The sequence below is a fragment of the Leuresthes tenuis genome, unplaced genomic scaffold (assembly GCF_036924035.1).
Source record: "Leuresthes tenuis unplaced genomic scaffold, fLeuTen1.0.hap1 SCAF_9, whole genome shotgun sequence".
Classification (NCBI taxonomy): domain Eukaryota; kingdom Metazoa; phylum Chordata; class Actinopteri; order Atheriniformes; family Atherinopsidae; genus Leuresthes; species Leuresthes tenuis.
The window spans coordinates 9,372,251-9,393,108 of record NW_027325363.1 but is presented as its reverse complement, the minus strand read 5'-3'; the positions used below and the strand labels follow the sequence as shown (position 1 = coordinate 9,393,108).

General features: G+C 41.2%; 1 protein-coding gene across 1 annotated transcript in view; it reads right to left on the bottom strand.

Moving 5' to 3' along the window:
- The window catches only part of traf4a (tnf receptor-associated factor 4a), a 37,059-nt gene extending 19,265 nt beyond the window's left edge, over positions 1 to 17,794 (bottom strand). Inside the window, exon 1 of the mRNA XM_072392201.1 lies at positions 17,307 to 17,794. Within this exon, the coding sequence (XP_072248302.1) occupies positions 17,307 to 17,449 (143 nt within the window). The 5' untranslated portion in view covers positions 17,450 to 17,794. The remainder of the gene's footprint in view (positions 1 to 17,306) is intronic.
- Between the last annotated feature and the right edge of the window lie 3,064 nt (positions 17,795 to 20,858).

The window sequence follows — 20,858 nt, the reverse complement described above, 5'->3', positions numbered from 1 at the left end:
GATAAAGACGAATATCAATGTACACTCTGTGCTACATACAGTCTGACTCAACAATAACAATAGATTTTCTTGGCCCCTTAAATATAATTTTTGTGGCAAGAGACTGCTCATTTATTGCTTCATACTTGAGCAAATATTACAAGAAAAGAAGATCATACAGTGATGGACCTGTAAGATATAATCAATGGCATTCTCTCTTTATGAATGTTAAGTTGTATTGATAGTAATATCATGCATTTCCATAGACAGTAAGTATATACACAGACTTAGATAAATACAACTATGTTTCTATATTTTGACAATATTGGTTAACATTTTTTCTTAAAAGCAGACCTACATTTCCTGGACAGAAATATCCACAAATCAGTCAGTTTGCAGTTTATGCACAATGAGACGATGATGACTAATAATATTGCCAAAGGTACAGCTTAGCCACACAGTCATGATGGCAAACCGTAGATAAAAAAAAAAAAAGAGGAGAGGAAGACTGGGTGAATTCAGAGGGTCAGAGGGAGGAGGAGAAGCCATCTGTAGGCTGAAAGCAAGCATACAAAATGCAATAATCTGCCCTTAAATGTGAGAGAACTGGAGACAGCACTTAGAACTAGTTATAATCCCCTTGTACTATCTCCCTCCATCAACATGAGTGGGCTGTGACATCGAGTCTTTTTCAGTGAGGGCTTGGTTATAACAGAAGGTGCTAATCCAGCTCCTCAGTTTGGCTAAGATGAATTTATGAATTTATAAGTATCAGAAACTCACGACGTCCGCCCAAATCACACCTGGAACATTATGAAATCATAAGTCGTTAAAGATTCTGGGAAACACAAGTAAGGGGGGAAATATTTATATAATTAAATAAAAATAAACAAGCTCGTTAGCTTGAATTGGTTTTAAAGCGACAGTTTCAGATTTCTGTAGTAGGGCTGTGTGACGTACTTATGAGTAGTTAGTGCCTTACCTGCACTGGGCTGCGGTCACAGAACTCATAGTCTTTCATAGCATAACAATTTCAGCTGGGACGTACAGTTCCCAAAAAAAGAACTACGCGACAGTAAAAAATTTAATTTGGAAATCTTTGCAGAAGTAATGCCCAGGAGGAAGACTTCCAACAAGCCTGATAACATCCTCTGGCGGACTCAGCTGATTAGCAGCAGAAAACAATAGGTGACGCAGAGCGACATGGATATTACTCAGTTTAGAAAATAGAAACAAAGTAAACAACAGTCTGATGCAACATTGACGCATTGTAAAAAATAATCTGCAATGTAGCGTTTACTGAACTGCCATGACATTTTTGAGGTTTGAGTTGTCTTACATGGCAAAAACTCAGTGCTCTTGTTTCCCTGCTCTCGGGAGCTGCTAGCTCGGCCCCCCATTAGCATTCCTTCCTGCTTATACAAACAGATGGTGCTCTGACCACTGCCTACTACAGGTAAAGTACTAACTACACATAAGTACCTCACTCAACCCCACTTAAAGAAAACCCCAAACTATCCTTTAAGGTGGCTTATTCGGTAATTTCTAGAGCTAGATTTTTACTGGAGAACTTCACTAGAGTAGCTCTGCATGACTGACACTGATCCTTATTTATCTTATACAGGCCATTTATGCCCCCCATTTGGTCATGCTCTGCTCTATCTGAAACACGAAACGTTAGCGCTTCTCTCTTTAAGCCTTCCCCCTCCCGAAAAACCTACAATCTTCTGATTAGCCAACTTCTGGAAGCCTAAAAGAACCCAAAGATTGTAAGTTCAACCATCTTTACCTGTAGCAGATTGAAAAAGTTGTGATTAGCTGAAATTAAGAATAGGAAATAATTATGAAGAACAGCTGTTTAGAACAGTCTGGTGCATGTGCTTTTAGCAAGCTTTAACCACAATAGAAATGTTTAATATTTAATATGAATATCTGACATTGTCGGGTTGCACACAGTGTCTCCAGTGTGACATAAAATAATAAAAAAGTGCAAAATGTTCCCAAAAATATTGAAAACAGCTGTCAGGTGTGTGTAAAAATAAATAAAACAGCAAATATAATAGAAAACTTCTGTTTTCCGGATCAGTGTTGTCCCCTTGATTATATGCTGTGTGCACAAAATATAGGAAAATCAATCCACTTTCATTAACTGCTGCTAATCTGGGTGCAGGGTGGGGGCTGAAAAAGAGAACTCCCATCAATTTTACTGGGAGCTAAGCTCATGCATGCATGAGTGTGGTCACCCTCACCCACGCAGTACACAGCGAAAAAGGATAGACCACCATAACGGAGGCGTATCCACACAGACGAGGGCCTGCACTACGTACATGAAAGGAAAGAAGGGCTTGAAAGGAGAGGCTTTATGTCTGATCTGGTTGAAGGGCGGTTTGTGCAGGGCTGGGTGGGTGGAGGCCTGCATCTGGAGATCAATGAAAGTCCTGAGCTTTAACATGTCACACATGTGACAAGGACCCACTGGTCAGTGAAGAAGTGCTAAAAGCCGCTGTCATGGTTTCAGTAGGTGTGAAACACCCCACTAACCATTCTACTACTCACTTTCACACAAATGTGAGGATTCAAATGCTTTGAAACAGCAAGAGGGTGCAGTTATTTAGCAACAAATGGAACCACTTAGATCCAATAAAAGTTTTTTTCCATGCACATGTAAATTCTGGCTGTTTTAATCACAGATGGCTGGTCTAATTATAGCTACATGTCAAGAGGCAGATTTCTGATGAAAATAACTATCTGCAGCGATGGCGGCTGGCTTCACTGTGCAGTGGTCCTGCAACACTAAGCTCATGAACACTTGTGATGAAATGAGGGCATCTGAGATTGCCAAAACAATGCAAAAAGGAGAGGAGGTATGCCAAATGTAATGGCAACATTTTTCCATAGAGCAGCATTAAGGACCAGTGACTGGAGTCACAATCATCGAGAAGTGCAGCATGAAATCACAGCATTAATTCAGATTAAGTGAGGAAGCAGCAGCATGCTTCAAGCTATTGTACAAACTGTAAAAAAGAGATATGAGACGCACTTTTAATCAGTGTGATAACTGCATGTTACCAACTCTTCCAAATCGGAAGAATGAATTATCGATACCACATTGATCATTCACATATGATAATAGGATCAGACCAGACCTCATTAAGTGCAGATTGGTGTTTGTACAGTTTAAAATTTACTTACTTCCCATTTTGAGTGTAATTGTCAAAAGAAGGAGACACAAATAAGCTCAAGAAACAAACACAAATTCATCTGATAATGGTGTTTTTTAATGAATGAATTAACATTGTGATCGTGTCATTATCGTGAATGCTTCATGAAGTGAAAATCAGATATTGTGACAGCCCCAGATTATAGATATAAAGGATGTGACCTCTCAATTAGTGATGTTGATGTGCTGAGTTAAGCTAACTGTTTCTTTATTTCTTCCAGTGTAAACTAAACTAATCAGCACATACTTATATCTGTTTGTTAAATAAAGCTACCAGAGAGTAGAAGACTGCAAACAGGGAAACTGCTAGTTTGGCTTAGTATACAATCTGCTTACTAACACCTCTAAAGCTCACAAACTAACTACATAATATGTTGTTTGCGTAATCCGTACTAAAGCCTTTGCACAAAACCAGGCTAGCTTTTCTCGTAAACAAAGCTGCAAGCTGGGTTAGATTCATATTTAGCCAATGTGGTATCAATCCTCCGGTGTAACTCTAACCCATCTCATAGCTTATAATCACCTGACTGAGTCCAGGTTTTGTTGCTGGTCAGAACATCTGACAGATGGTTCACAGGGAGGTTAGGAGGTTAATGCCCAATAAATCCAGAGATAAGCATATTTTCTATTATAAAAACAATTTGTTTGAGCACACTTTCTCCGTTTAGTTTAAATATTAGATGAGAAATCAGAGAGAAATGACATTAACAATGGATCAACTTAAGATTTAAATGCCACGTTACTGTTGAAGCAACCAGGTAGAACTTCTGTAAACCATGACTGGAGTAAGTTTAATGAAGAATCTATGTGATACTGTGATAAATCCTGTTTCATAACAATTAAGTAATCAAAAAATCATCAATGATGTCAAATAATTTAGGCTTTTGCCATAAATAATCACTTTAATTTGAGATTTCAGGGTGAGTTAGGATCTAAGAAAGACAAGACGAATAATATACTGTGAGCTGGAACTAACAGCACATCTTTCCTGCGTAATGATCTCATTTTGCTCTGCGTGGGTTACATTTTATGACTTTAAAAACCTCCAATTTCATTTTCAACCGCAAAAGAAGCCAAGATGAACAGTTCAAATTTAAAGAGAATTTATTTCAGGCTTGGCCACCAGAGGCGCAACATTAATCAAAGACCACTTTGAGCACTAAAGTTTTACTATTTAGCACCTATAGACGCATGAGCTCATGGCAGCAGAGGAAGGGAGGATGGGACGCTGCTCTCATCATAAATCTCTTCTTTATAGCAATACGTTGGAGAGGTCTTTGGTTCACTCGTTTATGGAGTTGGCTCTCAATTTCAGAGCCAACACTGGACAAAGAGGACTGTTGTTTTTAATGCATGCAGATCTGCTGCGTACTGAGGGGGCAGAGAATCAGACAAAAACAGCTCTCATCACCCTTCAATTAGAACTATTCTTTTATTGCAGACTGACACTCCATAAAAAAATATAAAGAGCAGAGTAAGAGCAAAACAAGGTGAAAGGGGGAAGCAAACCAGCGTCTGCAGCCAGACTGAAATACAGGACACTTATTGTGTTATGAAGTAGAAGCAAATGACCCACAATCACTATGATGCTTCATTTCTACATCACCCCTTCTCCAGGGAGCAACTGCAGCATGTAGGCACAACAGATAATTCTTCTCACAGGTCGCACACCTGTTCATCCTCTACAGTGGGGAAGTAGATGAAACAACAATAGCAAATCAGACCTAAAATTTTGCAGTTTTAAAAATGTTCAAAAAGGTTGCACATTGGATGCTACAAAATGTGATTTATCTTTGGCGTTTCAAGGGGCGTCTTTTGTGAGCAAATACAAATGTAAGTGTTTGACCATGAAAAGACTCTCTTCTTATTTCTATTTACAATTTGTGTTTATATAAAATGAGCTGCACAGAGGTGTGGTGGTTAGCACTGTTGCCTCATCTGTCCACTGATAAGTGCCTCTCTACAGGCAAAACAACGGCTCGAACAAGATACCACCAACCAAATACTGTGGGAAGTCTCGCAGTTTAAAAAGTACCCACAATTGTTCTTTTGCTCAAGACTATAAGATGGTTCAGGGCACTCTGAGGTTCATAGTTCCAATTCTGTTTATCACTGTGCATTGACAGTCAGAGTGTGAAAAACCAATAACAATCTAGCTGAAAAGCTCCTGATAAAGCAATACACATACATCATAAACTCAGAAGTGGGCAAAAGAAAGCATAAAACTCAAACAGAGATAATTAAAAAAGGATATAAAAAAAACTAGAAAGTAAGTTTGAAAGTCTTTTGACACAAAGTTCAAACTATGTCTATGGCTGAAACTATGTGGAGGTTGTTGAAGTTTAGATCAACGTATGTATCAAAAGCATTTGAGAATTCTCTCCATGACTTCCATACTGAAAATCCCCCCCCAAAAAAGCAAACAACTGCAATGGCACTGATTGGTGTATCAACTCCACTGGCTGTTAACCACAAACTCAAATATTTGCATTGGTGTATGAAGAAAAAGATTGTCCACCTTTGTTTTTCCTCAGCAGGTCAATGCTTTCCAACGGCCTTTTCTGTTCTGCCATCAGTAACCAGCTGTCTTTGTTTCCTGTCCTTCATAGATAAGTAGTTCACACCACGCAAACACACACAAATGAGCACAGTCACACCTTTCGAGCTGACCTGCCATGTGTGTGAAATAGCAGGTGTGGGTAAATCGTTATCAGCTTCTCAGTGTAAGGGAGTTATTATGGTCCAGCGCCCAATAAACATCATTGAAAAAATGAGAAATTCCATGTGTGACGCATCCATTATTTAGCCAGAGACAAGGAGTCCAATCCTACAGGGTCACTGATACATAAAGTAGTTTAATGCCTCAACACAATGCCTCAACCTCACTGACTAAATGCTGGCAAACTGATAAGCCCATTTGTTGATGCATCGCACAAACTTTTCCAGAAAGTGCCTGAGGTCATGACAAACAGATAGAGGTGCAGACAGTAGGTGTGTTAATGATTTGGATTTTCCCCTGTCAAAGCGTGACCTGCCACTCTGTGATTCAGTGTTTTCACAGCAGCCGAATGCGGGAGGCTCACTCGTGGGTCTGATGTGGCGTGAGTAACTCCAGTTCCTCTCAGGAAGAGAAACTGAAAACTTTTCTGTCTCAACCTCGTCTCAACACTCCTCCTCGATGCTGCACACCTTCATCACTTTTTCTCTGAAGAGAACAGCGTTGCATAACGTGAACATCCGGCTTACTTGGAAAAGCTCCTTTTCCTGACTTGTCAGCATCGACGACAATTTCAGGTTCTGTGCTTTGTCATGGTAACTGGCAGGGATGGTGAGGGCTTTTTAGGTTTATGTGGCTGACAGTGATCACACATAAATGTCTGGTTTGATTCACAAAAAAACACAAAATAAACCCTGTTCAGGGCTTGTTTTATAAGATGGTGTAATAGTAGCACCTTAGATGCACTGTGGTTCCAGACTTTCCTTTTCAGTCTGGATCTGAAAAATACATCTGATGAAATCCAAAACAACACAGTGAGACGCCCCCCCCGGATGCTCATGCCCTCCTGTGACTGACTGCCTCTTGCAGTTGTCCACTTCTCTGCTCCGTGGATGCCGTGTCTTTGTTCAGCGAGGCGACGTGCCAACGTCAAATCGCCTCCTTTGTTTCAAAACGCCTCGGCTGCATTGTTCGATTCTTGAAACCTGCCCCTGTTGCTAGGAGCAACAATGAGATAAATGACAAGATTTTTTCTATTGTTGAATAAAAGAGCAATGGGAAAATTTAGAACAAATAGAGACCCATCTGTCACCCAACTCTTATGATGATGAATCCTTTTCTGTTGGGAAGAGCGCTTTTACTTTCTGCCAGAGAATGTAAAAGCTGCATTGCTTTGACTGCTATGCAACAACAAGGTAAAGCTTCAAGCAGCAAGTCAGCTGAATAAGTAGAGGTTTTCCTCAAGTGCTGCTGTGATTTGCCAGGTGTTGTGCAACAATGTTTGTTAAAAAGTGAGATCATCTCTTGTTAATCTTCTTCCTCATTCAACTGATTGTGTTTTATTCCCTTGGCTGGCCAGCTGAGAAAGTCTGTAAAACTAGTATTACTTCATTCAGAACAAGGGGGCCGATCCATCCGGAGGTGCACCTGACCGGGAGCCTTCCTGTGCTTCCCTTTCATGAGATCTGCAGCTCAGAGGGAGGAAGAAGGCAGTTTGGAGAATTAAGGCTATGTTGACATATCAGAAAAGGAGCTGTGAGCACAACAAGGGAGTCATTGAGCTGTTTGGTTAAAGGACCACCACAGTTAACACACCAGCTCAAGAGAGGAGGATGGAAGAACTTTGGCAGGAAGGAAGCCTTCATCACTGAAAAAAAAAAAAAAAAAAGAGGACGGCGGAAAGGCAACTGGGCAATGACCCTAACATTGACGGAGGCCTCTTTGGATAAAGGACTATAATTCAGAATGTGTGCGCTTCAAGTGAAGGGCTTAACTGCTCTGCCGACACCTGTTTGGCTCTACAGAGGAGCCTTTCACTGGGGACAGGTGCCTCTGCAGCGACTCGCCCAATTCCCCACGCTCTCCGCTCCAGCTGCCCTGCTGTCAGACCTCGGACACAGATTCCTCACATGCCTGACTGTCACCTCAGGAACCACGGCAGAGCCAAGACAACTTCCTGATACAATAGGGGCCATTTAGGTTTAAACTGGTGCTCAAGTGTGTTGGCGGTAAAAGAATATGCTTTGAGAAAGAGACTGCACTGGAGCATTTTTGTCACTCTGTGGTAAAAAAGAGTTGGACAAAAAAAATGAGCAAAAATAAGAATCTAAGAAGTTTTATCATCAAAGTAAGTCTTTGAAATTCAGCTCCTGACTGACAACTGCAAGTTGGTATTAGAAATGTGGTTGTTTGACTGTAAAAAGTAGATATTCTATTTTTTTTTTTATTTGATTAATCTTCTTCTAATCATTTTCTACATCAAACAACTATAGCTCAACTACAACTTCCTTCAGCCTGATCTGACGCTAAGTAGCTAAGTATCATAAACAAGGGAGAAATTGGGGAAGTTAACTTATCAACTGATCAGTGCACCTCTTAACAGTTTAGTTAGGAAAAAAGAAAAATGATAACAAACCACCCAAAACTGACTGTCACATAAGATATCTACACGCAAGAAAAGCTCCAAACTCAAAAGCTGAAACTGTTGTGTGCAGTTTCTTAGAAATTATTTGTTAACAAACTAATCCGCACAAAGTGGGAGCTCGATGGCGTTTGACTGCTCTGGCCATGTGTGAGCTCGAGTTTTGAAGCTCGAATTGGAAAGCTGGAATGATTCTTGTGGGAGTTTAAACATGTGCGCTGCAGCATGCACACTAGCTCTGTTCAGTGACCTGTGCACAATGCAAACACGCTCTAAAGGGAGGAGTCAATTAGTACAATAGAGAACAGATGTCAGCAGGCTGAGTGCTGAAAACTCATCCTGTAAAATATCTGCTGCTGAACGCTGAGAATCAGCTCTTATTACAAGCCTCTGCTCGCATGTTGTTCGCTGCAGCGGCGGGAACAGGAAGAGTGCATGCATGTGCTGTGATAAACACACCTTTATCTGAGCTGCTTCACATAGTATGCATACCCGAGCACGTGTAAGCACTAGCCATGCTTTCCAGATTTGAGCCAACTGGCTGTGTTCCCAGCAGGGCTGGGCTGAGCAGCTCGGCCCCAGCATGCGCACTGAGCAAAGGGTAAGGTGCTTTGCTGCATAGCTGGAATGTTTTACGCCTTTGTTTAGCCCAAAAGGCTGCAGAATTCATTTTAAAGGAGCTCTTATGGAGGAGGGCAAGTCGAAGCATGTCCAGAACTGACACTCCCACTCTGTGAGAGCTGCTGTTTTGTTCAGACATGGATCTATCACCAGCAGCAGGTCGAATCAAACGCCTTTCAGGAGATTTACAAAGCTCTGCCCTATGTTTTCTGTGAGTTAAGATAGAGGTTAATTCATGTTTCTGAAATCCAAAAGGACAAGATATTTGTTACACTAAATCAAATAGGAGGCTGACACTGGAATATGTCTGGAAAAGGCAGCCACTATCAGTCTATCACCTTCATTCAGGGTTGAACAGTTGTGCTTTGCTCCTCTTTCAAATAATACATTTTCTTCAGTTCCAGTGAACCTGAAGTTGATCTGCATTAACCATCTTAGGTCCTGCAACTGTTGCTCATCTTCACATCTAAAAACAGGCCATAATCTTTCTCCCCAGTGATTGTGAATCTGTGAGAATCCAGCTGCTTTGCAATGAAAAGTTTCAGTGTTCTGACAGCAAGGAAATCTGCGTTGTTTACTGCGTTTAGCTGGAAACGTGACGCAGACATGCACAGATGGATGATAAACACAAAAACCATAAACTTGCACTGACAGTGTTAGTCTTCAGTGTTACCTGAAGACATGAGCAGTCACAAGACTCCACAAGCTTTTGACAAATCTCTGGGCGGATTGTTTCCCACCTGGACTTTTCCATGCTTCTCCCATCAAACAGCACTAATCGACTTCATATTGAAACAGTTTGCTTAATCCAAACAATATTTTATTCAATGACATAACTGGGTTATAACAGAATCGTAAACATGCACATTCCAGAGGTACTTAATTTTTTTTTAAACAGAAGGATCAATTAAAACAGCAGTAATAAAAAAGTTTAATTCATTTGTAATAATTCACTCAGCAGCAGTGCTGATACAACCTTGCATGCATGCAGTAATATGACCATGATAATGACCAGTGACGGCTAATGTAGGATAAGCCTTACATAGATGTGACAAATTAATGAGCAGCTCTTGTTACGTTAAATTAGTATCGTCACATAACAGGTAGGTGTAGCCTCAGTTGCAACAATATCATAATAACTTTCCATAGGAATCAACTTTTTAGGTCCCGATTTTACAAACAAGTGGTTGTTTTTTTGATTTATTTATTTATTTTTTTTTTGCCCCATCAAACCTGCAAACAAATGTAAAAAGAAAAAAGCGACAAAAATCAAAGAAAAGTTGTGATAAGCTTTTCTTTCAAGTCTGGGATGGGCTAACTTTTACAATCAAGCGTAAAATGATGAGCTGAAGACCTGGGGCCGGTTGGAAGACTTCCAATCTTCCAAGTCCTAGAGAAGGTGTCCTTCGTGAAAAAACTAAAATAAATAAATAAAATTTTGCACAAAAGAATTAAGTCTTGTCCTTAAATCCTTTAATTAAGATTAAGGAGTTTCTTAAATTTAGTCAAATCTGTTGCGCAAAGGGCCTTAGCCACCCCTTTAGATATAAGATACTTTTATATTGTGTCTTAAGCTCAGCATGGCAGAGTTTATGGCAGTAAATGAAGGAAATGAATACATCCAGAGAACTGAGAGATACACTAAATGATTAGCAATTGAAAACTAAACTACAAACCAAAAAAATGCGCAACAAATGACGAAATTTGTCTTTATCCGCAAACACACATTACACTGTATGTAAAATGGAGTCAAGCTAGAGCTGCAATAGATTGGAGTCAGTCAAGTGTGAAGTTGAGTCACCTTCAACAAACCACAAATAACGACAAACAGCAGTGACACTGTAGGCAGAGAGTTGTGTTTCGTTTCCTTAGAGGACGTCGTTCAGGATGCGTTCCTGTGTGAACTCTCACAGCTACTACACCAAAATCAGCTTCAGGAGCCTTTCAGAGGTGAGGAGAAAAGCCTGAGCTGGCAGTAAACTGCCTCGCATCGACAGATGATGCCGCCTTAAAGTGAAGCGTTGAGAGCGCAACGAGAGGCTAAACACAGGAACATGCACATCTGAGAGTGAAGTGGACCTTCATCCTCCGAGTTTCCTCCTGACAGAAACGCCCTCTTTCGTTTCTTTACATTCAAACAGCTGTCACAAAACAAAATAATGACATTATTTTGTGTCGGAGAGCCGCCACAGCTGTGTGAAACAGTGATGGCAATGTCGTCATCACAGCTGCATCAGTAAAGCCTCTCAGCTTCCTCTCAGGAGACGAACGTCTTATCCTGAAACAGGCTGGCTAACATCTATCTGTCAAGATCTATCGGGAGAATATTATTATAAAAACAACAATGAAAAAATAAATAAAATCTACCTTCACTCTGCTGCACTCTTCTTTATTCCAAACTATGATGGGAAATGTTTATGAGAAAACTGGGGCAAAGTGCACGTTAGAAAAACTTAATTATTTGACTGCCCGCGATCATTTATCCTGTTTGCTGTTTGAAACAAGTTAAAAAAAACAAACTCTAATTTCAATAAGATCTGCAAGTCAAAACTAACATTTTAGTTCTCCTGTCTAAACATAGATAATTACAGTGAACATTAATTTCCTTCTCTCATGAAACTGTATCTGAGATTGTTTCCGGTTGTTTGTTTGGATTACATTCTCAGACTTTCTCCCCTTATGAACATGAATAAGACCACTCTGTAGTTGCAGTTCTAGTCCCAAAAGCCTAAACTCCCCATATTTTTCCTTGTGGCTGCAGCTGAACACTATTTCCACAATTCAGGAAGTAAACATCACCACTGTTAAACTTTAAAGATCAGTGACTTCTCATTCAGGCGTTACTTCAAAGTCCAGCAGCATGATTATGTGCAAAGTTCAAGAACATTTGGTAACTTTATGACTTCCCTGCCAGAATAAGAGAAAAGTGTGGGTGTCTCAGCATCACGGTGGCTGGTGTTTGTTTCTTGACTCTACAGGTACATTTAGACTGCGTAAAGAGCAATGGCTGTCCTCTTCTCTATTCTGCAGTTTCTCTTATCTCACCGTGTGTCTTTGCCTCTGCCTCTGCATTGATCTATTAAGATCTACTGGGCCGTTTCCAGCGCTTTCACCCCGAGTATGTTCTTCATAGATCTTAAAGTATGGAGCAGAGGCCTGAGCACTTTCACTCAGTTAAACACAACATCTCTCTGTGTGTCAGGGAAGCACAGAGCCCTAAAGTGTCCCCTAACACTCCGGATCTGGACCCAGGACGCCTGTGCAGCCTTTGGACACCTGCGGGGTCTGTGAATGTCTCTGTGATGGGACAGAGGGACGGGAATGGCAATAAGAGCGCAGTAATTCATCAGCCATCCATGGCTTTGCTCCCATTTAGATACAGATACCCACTGAGACACAAAGCCCCAGCTGCCTCAAGTGGCAGACTTATACACAACATTGAGCGCTAATGCAACACAGCTCCATTTAGCCCTTTAAGAAACACCCCAAGAGCCTTTCTATACAGCGCTCTGATCCGCAGAGGCAAGGCTACTGTTGTCCCTTGTTTTTAGTCTCTATTTTGGCTTAAGTGACTTTGTCTAGCTGTAGAAAGAAAAGAAGGGAAAAAGAAGAAGATATTTTCCAAAAGATTGATCCATCTCTTTAATTCAGCAGGAAAACACCAAATGAGCTGCTCACACAGCAGATTACCAAATAGAAGTATGACTAACACATACTGGAAACCAAGAGGCAGCTTATTTAAAAACAGCATAAGATCCTATAATGGTAGTACGGAAACACTCAATCATCACACAAAAAAATCCAACAATTTAGTAATTAGGTGATTAACTGAGGAGTTTGTCATGTAGAAATACTCAGACTCAGCTGATCTACACCAAGTATTTCCTGCTCACCTTTCTGAATGGAATACCGTTCTTATTTTGGCAAAACTAAACATTTAAAGAGCTAATTTCTTGTGCTTTTAGTGAAAGACAAAGAAAATTAAGCTGGACATTTTATGAACTAAAAGCTGAACGTTAACACGTTACAAACTTCATAAACTCTGCAAATGCTTAATAAGAGGTGGCTTGTTAGATTTCTTTCTCAACTCCCACAAACTGAAACACACAGACAGATGCTGGCGGAAGAAGAGGAAGAGAGGAGGCGTTCAGCTGGAGTACTTCTACATCAGATGGTAAAAGCGTGGGAGAGCCGGAAAAGTGAGTATCACCTACATCAGTGAAGGGAGAAAAAGATGCTCTGCACACAGAGGATGTGTCAAAGTTAAAATGAATAACGGTCCATTTCTTACCAAAAAAAAAAACAAAAAAAAAAACTTCCCTCCTGGCTTTCGGACAGTGAATAATCGAACTGAGAAATATTCTCTCATTAGCCCACTTTAGAGCTCCTCGTGACTCCGGGGAAGTCAGCAACAGCACTGTACAACTGCATGGAGGCCTGTAGGAAGAAGCTCCTGAGCCGAACAAACCAATTACACCCCTGTCAAGTCCGTGAAGCTGCACTGCATCATCCCTACAGAGGCACCGCTGTCACACTGTGGCTCAGGAGAACCAAGCTGACGAGCCTGGCATTGTGCAGCACAGTGCTAAGCCCTGCTATTAAGTATTGATTGTCCTTTATTAGAGAGGCAGAGTAGGTAAAACAAAGGCCTGCTCTGATCAGCATGCACTGAGCTGCTGAAGCATGTGACTCATAATTGATTGCAGAGGGTGTTAAAGCTGCAGGGCAGGACTGCTTTTACCCCATGACTCTCTTGGAGTGGGGGCAGCCTTCATGACTGCTGCTGCTGCACATTCCTCCCCGGGCGGAAACACACACATTAGCATCACATGCTAACCGAGGCACTTGGACACGGTATAGCAAGAACAATTGATGTGCATCACAGGAACAATTGAAGCAAAACTTTACGATTAACTCTTCAAAACACTTGGTTTAGCATTTTAAAACAGCATATCAAAAATAACTATAACTTATGAGACACTGCAATAATGGTTTATATCTGCCCTCAGCTGTGTTTTTATTGTCATTTACTGTGTCAGTTTATGATGCTTCCGTGAAACCAGTCAGCAGATTAAGTGGATGTTACAGAAAGTAACTTCATGCAGCAGCATTCTTGTGCATGTTGTTGCAACAGATTCGAAGTTCTGGAAACGGGTGCAGGGCTGTCAATGTGAAAGTGGGCCGACTTAACTGGCATGCCCAGACTGGATGTGACACAGCCCTCAAAAATTACTGGGAAAGAGGATCAACCTAGTTACACAATGGGCAAGTCATTAGCCAACTACTGTCTGTCAGCCCCAATAAAGTTGAACTCTGCTCACAAAACATGATCACGCTCGATGGCTTCAACTGGCACACTTAGTTAATTAAAGAGGTGAGAATGCAGCCAGCCGACTGCTTCTGTCAGCGTCCACGAGGGCGGAAGAGCTGCTGAAGTGTAGTCTGCTGCTGATGTCATCATTTATGCTTTAAACTACACATGAAGCAAGGCAGGGGAATATTTCGGACAGCAACAACTGACCTGGTCTAAGATCTCACAGCTACCACAATAATAAATCTGACTGTGGGAAACAGCTTGTTTTTTGACGCCTAAAGTCAACCGTCTCTAATCCGAGTCTGCGTCTATTTTTGAAAGTTTCATAAAATTGGAACTTGTTTATACTAATTCTGTGTTGGCGATTCGTAGCTTAAGGGTGCCTCTATCATTACTCACGCCTCATGTATTTAGATAGTGTTTTAAGGAATTAATAAAGACTTTAGTCAGCATTTACAGTCATTTGTAAGCCAATAATAACAGCCTAGTCCCTTCTTATGAACCCAAATTCTCCTCTCATCAGTGACCTTAAGTGACCTATAAAGCATCACTAGGTTTTGATGCGGCCACAGGACAGAACTTAGCTCCGTCATCGGAGAGTTGTAACACACATTTTATTTGTGGTTTCTTTTGGTCACGTCTAATCAAACGGGGAGGAATCATTCTCACCTCTGCTGACATCCCTGCCACACACAAGCATGAAGTTACTCAACTCAAAACTTTGTGAAGTTATGAAACTGTAAATCCAGTCTGTGTGGGAGTGAAAAAAGGAGCGTAACGTGGAGGAGGAGCATGGAGGCGGGCGGGATGAGGCAGACAAAGCGTCGGGCCGCTCGTTGATCAGCAGGGAACGCCATTCCTCCCTCGCCCTCTTTGTTCATCTGTCTTTGCTTTTCAACCAGATGCAATTTGCTGCTGTTTAGCAAGCCAGAGGAGGCTTCCTGATGACTCAAAACACTGCAAACCAGGAACTCACGACCGGCTAATGTATTCACAGCATCACTCCACCTCTCTGCTGTCCACCAGCAGACTTTTTCTGACGCAGGATGGCAGAGAAAATTATCACTAAATAAGATATTCATCTTTCCTGAAAGCAAGTGGAGTTTTCAATGAAAACTCTTCTCATTGTCCTCATGTTTTATCAGAAAAAACTGAAGACATTGTTAGATCTTTTTAAGCACTTGTTAAAGTTAAATGCCTGTATTGGTTAAATGAAACTGTAGATCTGTAAGATTGATATGATTTTACTGCAGAAAAACAACAAACCAAGAAACTGCAGCATCTTTATGACACATAAACCCAAATTATAACCATTAAAATGTGACATTTAAGTCTGTATAAGAGCTGCTAGGCACTGGAATATGATGGCAGCTGTTGATTTTATACACACAGCATATCAAGTTTCTGTTTTCTACATTTATCTTTTCATATAATCACTGATGCTCAGATGTGGGTCATCACAGGTGACATCTACACCCCAGCATCTGATATTTCTCTGATGTCACATTCACGTCATAACATAAACACAACTGTCAATAAAGATGCAGATAAGCAGCAAATCTTCATGTCTGCGAGGATGATTCAAAAGTTTGATCTGATATCACTGACAAGATTGGATTTTTCAATCAACCCATCAAACAATCAGTTATTATTTGAGTTTCAGTTTATCTGCGAGACAAATCTAGAAAGTTCTGTATGTATTATAAAGCACCAAGTAAAAAGCACAAAAACAAGCATAATCTTCCAAGTCTTCTGATTTGATGGGAATAGCTACAGAAATCTATAGCACCAAATAAAAAGGCTTTTGAGGAAAAAAAGAAAGGAAAACTTAGGGTAGCGTTGTTGTAAGACAGATCACTTAATGATTTCTAAATCTGTTTTAAATGTTGTGAGAAAATCAGTGACAGTTTTCAAATGTTGACATGAGTTTTTAAAAGGTCTTGTTTTGTCAACAAAGACTTATTTGATTTCAAATGGCATGAAACAAAGTAAAGTGAGAAATCTTTTATCACAGCGAGGCAAAATTGTGCTTTTAACAGAGATTAAGCGACTACACAAAGTATCCATGCTGACAGAAGAACATCCACCTCTCAGATTGAGCTGACAGCTGTATGATTTACTGCCCTAAGAACTCCAGATTAAGACATAAATCAGGAGCCACGGGGGCTCCATCCACAGAGGAGAGGCTGCGAAACAAGGTGATGATGTGGTTTATGAGCCCCAAGATCTTCCTGATGCAGGTGTGAGAACTGCAGGTAAGTTGTTTACAGATCTGATGTTTAACAAGTGTTCTTAAAACGTTGAGTAATGATTAGTGACAGTGTCTTAAAAACAACATGACAAAGACACATTTGTACGAGGCTCAACACAGACTTCAGTGTTGAGCAGATTACGAGGTTAGGTGGTCTCTCATGCTGCTGACCTCTGACAGAAAGGTCCCTCAGTGGTCCCCTGGGGGGCCCCTGACTGACACCAGTGAAGGACTGTCTAATCCTGGACTCAGGTCAGACTCCTAACATACAAACTCAGCCACCCTCAGGCAGAAACACAGACAGGATGGGGAGACCTCTGCAGGACATAATCACCACAACACGAGATATGAACTCTAAATCACCTTAACCTGCAGACTGTATGAAGAAAAGAAAGCAAAGTCTGCCAGAGCATGCATTAACTGATCAATCTCTTCGAGAGAAAATATTTTTTGTTGCCTGTTATTTCACATGTGGTGGAAAACACTCCTGAAATTACAAGTGTGTTGGGGGGGGGAGCAGCCGCTGTGTACCAGGCCTTACGTTGTGTTACTGCTCTGTGCAGCAGCGGCACGAAAGACTCAAATCAACGTGAAACCTCGTAGAGGAAAGGTGAGCAGGACACACCTACACATCCTTTATTTACTGAGGCTCGACCGAAACTAGACCAAGCGGAGCTGCAGCGTTCGGTATCTCCATAAAGAGGTGGATCTCCGTCTGTCGCGCGCGGGCACACACACACACGCACACACACGCACACGCATACATACATACACACATCGTACCTCAGGAATTCTTGCAGACAGGTGTCACAGAACCGGTGTCCACAGGTGGATACTTGGACCGGCTCCCGCATCGCCTTGCTGCAGAGCGGACACTGGAACCGTCTCTTCGGCTTCTCCAGAAACTTGTAATCGAAGCCGGGCATGGCTGCGGGTTCAGTCGCTTTCCTCGGGCCTTCGGCTGCAGGTTAAAGGTACAAATGTCCTCTTGGTCCTCCCCCCTGCACACGGAGCTGTTTGGCTGCGCTGCCGTTTAAGCCGATGAGGGGCTCATATCACGTCCCCTTCCGCCACTGACTGATCGGGCTTAAAGGAGGCGAGTGCTCCGCAGCTCTTCCTCCTGCAGTCCGAAGACTGATGTCAACAAAGACAGCTGCAGAAACGATCCTCCTTCCGCAGGCAGGCTTTGTTTTGACCGGCAGAGCTGCTTTCTGGCTGTGCTGTGCGCTGAACTGACTGACACACTGAGCACAATGTAAAACCACTCCGTCTGTTTAGGTGCACAGAGCCCCGCCCCCTCCTCCTCCTCCTTCTTCTCCAGGCAGGAGGAGTCAAGGAGCTGAGACGCTCCTTTCACACCATTTCATCTCTCTGATCTCCCTATGTGGATCTTTAATTGGGCCTTTGTCCGGCTGTAGTGGCCTCAATGAGCTGTTCATTGTTCTGAATGCTCATATGTGATATAAATCTGTTATTTATCCGATTGCAGTCATTTGTGGGCACACATAAAGTGGCTGAGAAAAACAAATATTTCACATAAGCACTCACTGTTGATTAAGTCAGGAGTGGTGAGGGTTTTTTGTTAAAATTTCAGTCAGATAAATGAAAACAGATCTCATAGAAAGGCATACACAGGGTGAGAGACGCCCTCTGCTGGTGAAGTTGCACACAAACGGAACATTAATCTTTGTGGGGTTTTGTTGTAAAGATGCACATCAACACCGTGAAATCTGGCCCGGGCTTGCATTTTCACACTCGTGAAAAAACAAGCACCCGGACAACATCTGTGAGAGTGGCATTAGAGCGCGCATCCGCACATCTGGATAATTTTCACCTGCCGTGTTGCCACCGGATTACATCACCATTACATCATCAGACAGGACAACAATGGCAGCAGGGCCATGTCCTCACAAAAGGTGTCTGCAGAGAAGAATATTAGCAAACTGCGACTGCTAATTAATCCCAAACTGTCACAAAGGGAAAACAAAACATGATCATGTGAGGATAAAGGAGGCTGTCGCTTAGAAGGACCTCTTTAATGATGCACAACCTGTTTCATTTGAAAGTTTTCAGTCATGATGAAGATCAGACGCATAATTCAACCTAAATATCAATTTCTCAGGTTAGGTCGTCTCACCGTTTCTGGCACGCTTCACTTTATTTTTTTTAATGCTGTTCAGTATTTTGTTGCACCTGTGACGATCGATAGTGAAAAACAAACATGCACGAAAAAGTTTCCACTCTTTTAACAGAGTTCTGTTTTGTAAAATGCCCTCTGTTGACCACTACAAGCTGGGAGGAGATATTGTACTTAATTCAGAATATGATGAACTGCAAAGCAATAATACTCAAAGTGGATTCAACTACACAAAGAGGTAACAAGCACCCCCAATGTCATACTTCAATGATTAATATATTTCAGCGGGAAGCAAGTTATTTAATCCTAACTGATCCAGAGAGGAGCTTCTTATTCCTTAAACATTCATATTGGAAGACACATCCTGTGGTTGTGGCTAAGATGTTACTCTGTTTCAGAGGGGTCAAATTATTTCTCTGTATCGAGCCCATAAAAGGAAGGAAGGAAATCCTGAATGATCGGACAACACTTCACTGTTTGGTGAAATCAAATCCAATGAAATCAACAGCAGAAGCCATGATAGTATTTAATAGTGAAAGTAGGAGCATTTTCAGACACACAGTGCAAACAGAATTCAAGGTGTTGGGAGTTAAACAGCCGCATTGTCTTAAAATAACCCTTCAATGAGGCTGATTGAATATATAGATATATACCTTCAATTTGTTAAGGAACATAAATATTGGATTCTGGAGAGATGGAAAAAGGTCATGTGGTCTGATGAGTACAGATTTACCGTTTCTGAGAGACGGGTGGAGGATAAAGCGCTGCACCCATCATGCCTTGTACCTACAATACAAGCTTATAAGGGCAGTGTTGTGATCTGGGGTTGCTTTAATTAGTTAGGTCGATGTTCAGCAACAATCAAAAGATTTTCTCTTCTTTGATAGCACAGGCATTTTCCAAAATGACTATGCCGAGATTCATCGGCTCAGACTAGGTAAAAACGTGGTTCAGGGAGCATTTCCACCACAGAGTCCAGATCTTAACCACCTTGAGAATCTCTGGGATGTGTTGGAGAACACAGCAATCTCACTCTCCCATCATCAATACAAGGTCTTAAAATAAACTTAAAGCAGCTCTGGAAAGAAATGATTGCTGTGGCATTGCTTAATCAATGGTAAATGTGTACCTTAATCAGACATAACGAAAGTTATGTCCAGGCAGCGTATGTTACTACAAATTAAAGTAGAAGAATATGAAGTTCAAAGTAGTCACGCTGTTACCAGCTGTAACTTTAAAGTACTGTTGAATACGATCTATTGGGATGATGGTTTTTACTCTCAGACCGTCACTCCAGTGATGCATAGCTGAAGGATCAGATCTGTTAACTTAACTCATCTGAGCATGCCACCGCTAAGAAAGAGCAGCCTTGTTCTATGACTGTCGTTTTTCTCTAATCAGTTTTTTATCAGATGGAGACTGAAAGAGTTTTTCAAGCTCTTTCTGCTCTTCAAGCTCAGTGTTGTTCCTTGTTGCCTCACAGCTTAGATCTGAATATTCATGTAATTATCTAATTTCCTGCTGGACTTTCTGAACACTTTGGCAGTTATAGCCTTTGGTCATCTCATGAACACAGTTTGCACAACCATTTCATTTACAATATATTACACTTATTAGCAAGCGACAAAAAGAATCTTAACAAAACACAAAGTTGTGTCTGAAATCCCTCCCTGTTTAAACGGCAGTGCCGGTCCTAAACTATGGAATGACCTCCCATTGCACATTAGACAAGCTCCTTCACTGTCCATTTTTAAAACTCATTTTTACTCCCTGGCTTTTAACCCAGCACCAGACTCTGTTTTTGTGTTTGCTTTATTGTTTTTATTGTTTTAAAATTGTTATAGTTTATTATTGTTTTTATATTGTTCTCATGTTTTATGGCTTATACTTCGTGTTGCTATTCATGTACAGCACTTTGTTTCAGCCACGGCTGTTTTTAGAGAGCTTTATAAATAAAGTTGAGTTGAGTTGAGTCGTGCACTTATCTATCTACTCTTGTTCACCATTTCCTGAGTCCAAAAAGTGAAAAAGATTTGTACAGTGGAATCAAACCAGTGCTGTTGATAACATGTCATTTACTGCTCACTACACAGTGAACAGCTGACTGTTTTGTTAGCCCGATTTTTTTCATTGGAAGCCCAAGAATAAGCTGGAGAAATCGTTTATTAAAAAAGTATTTATTAGTGGTCACATGTAAA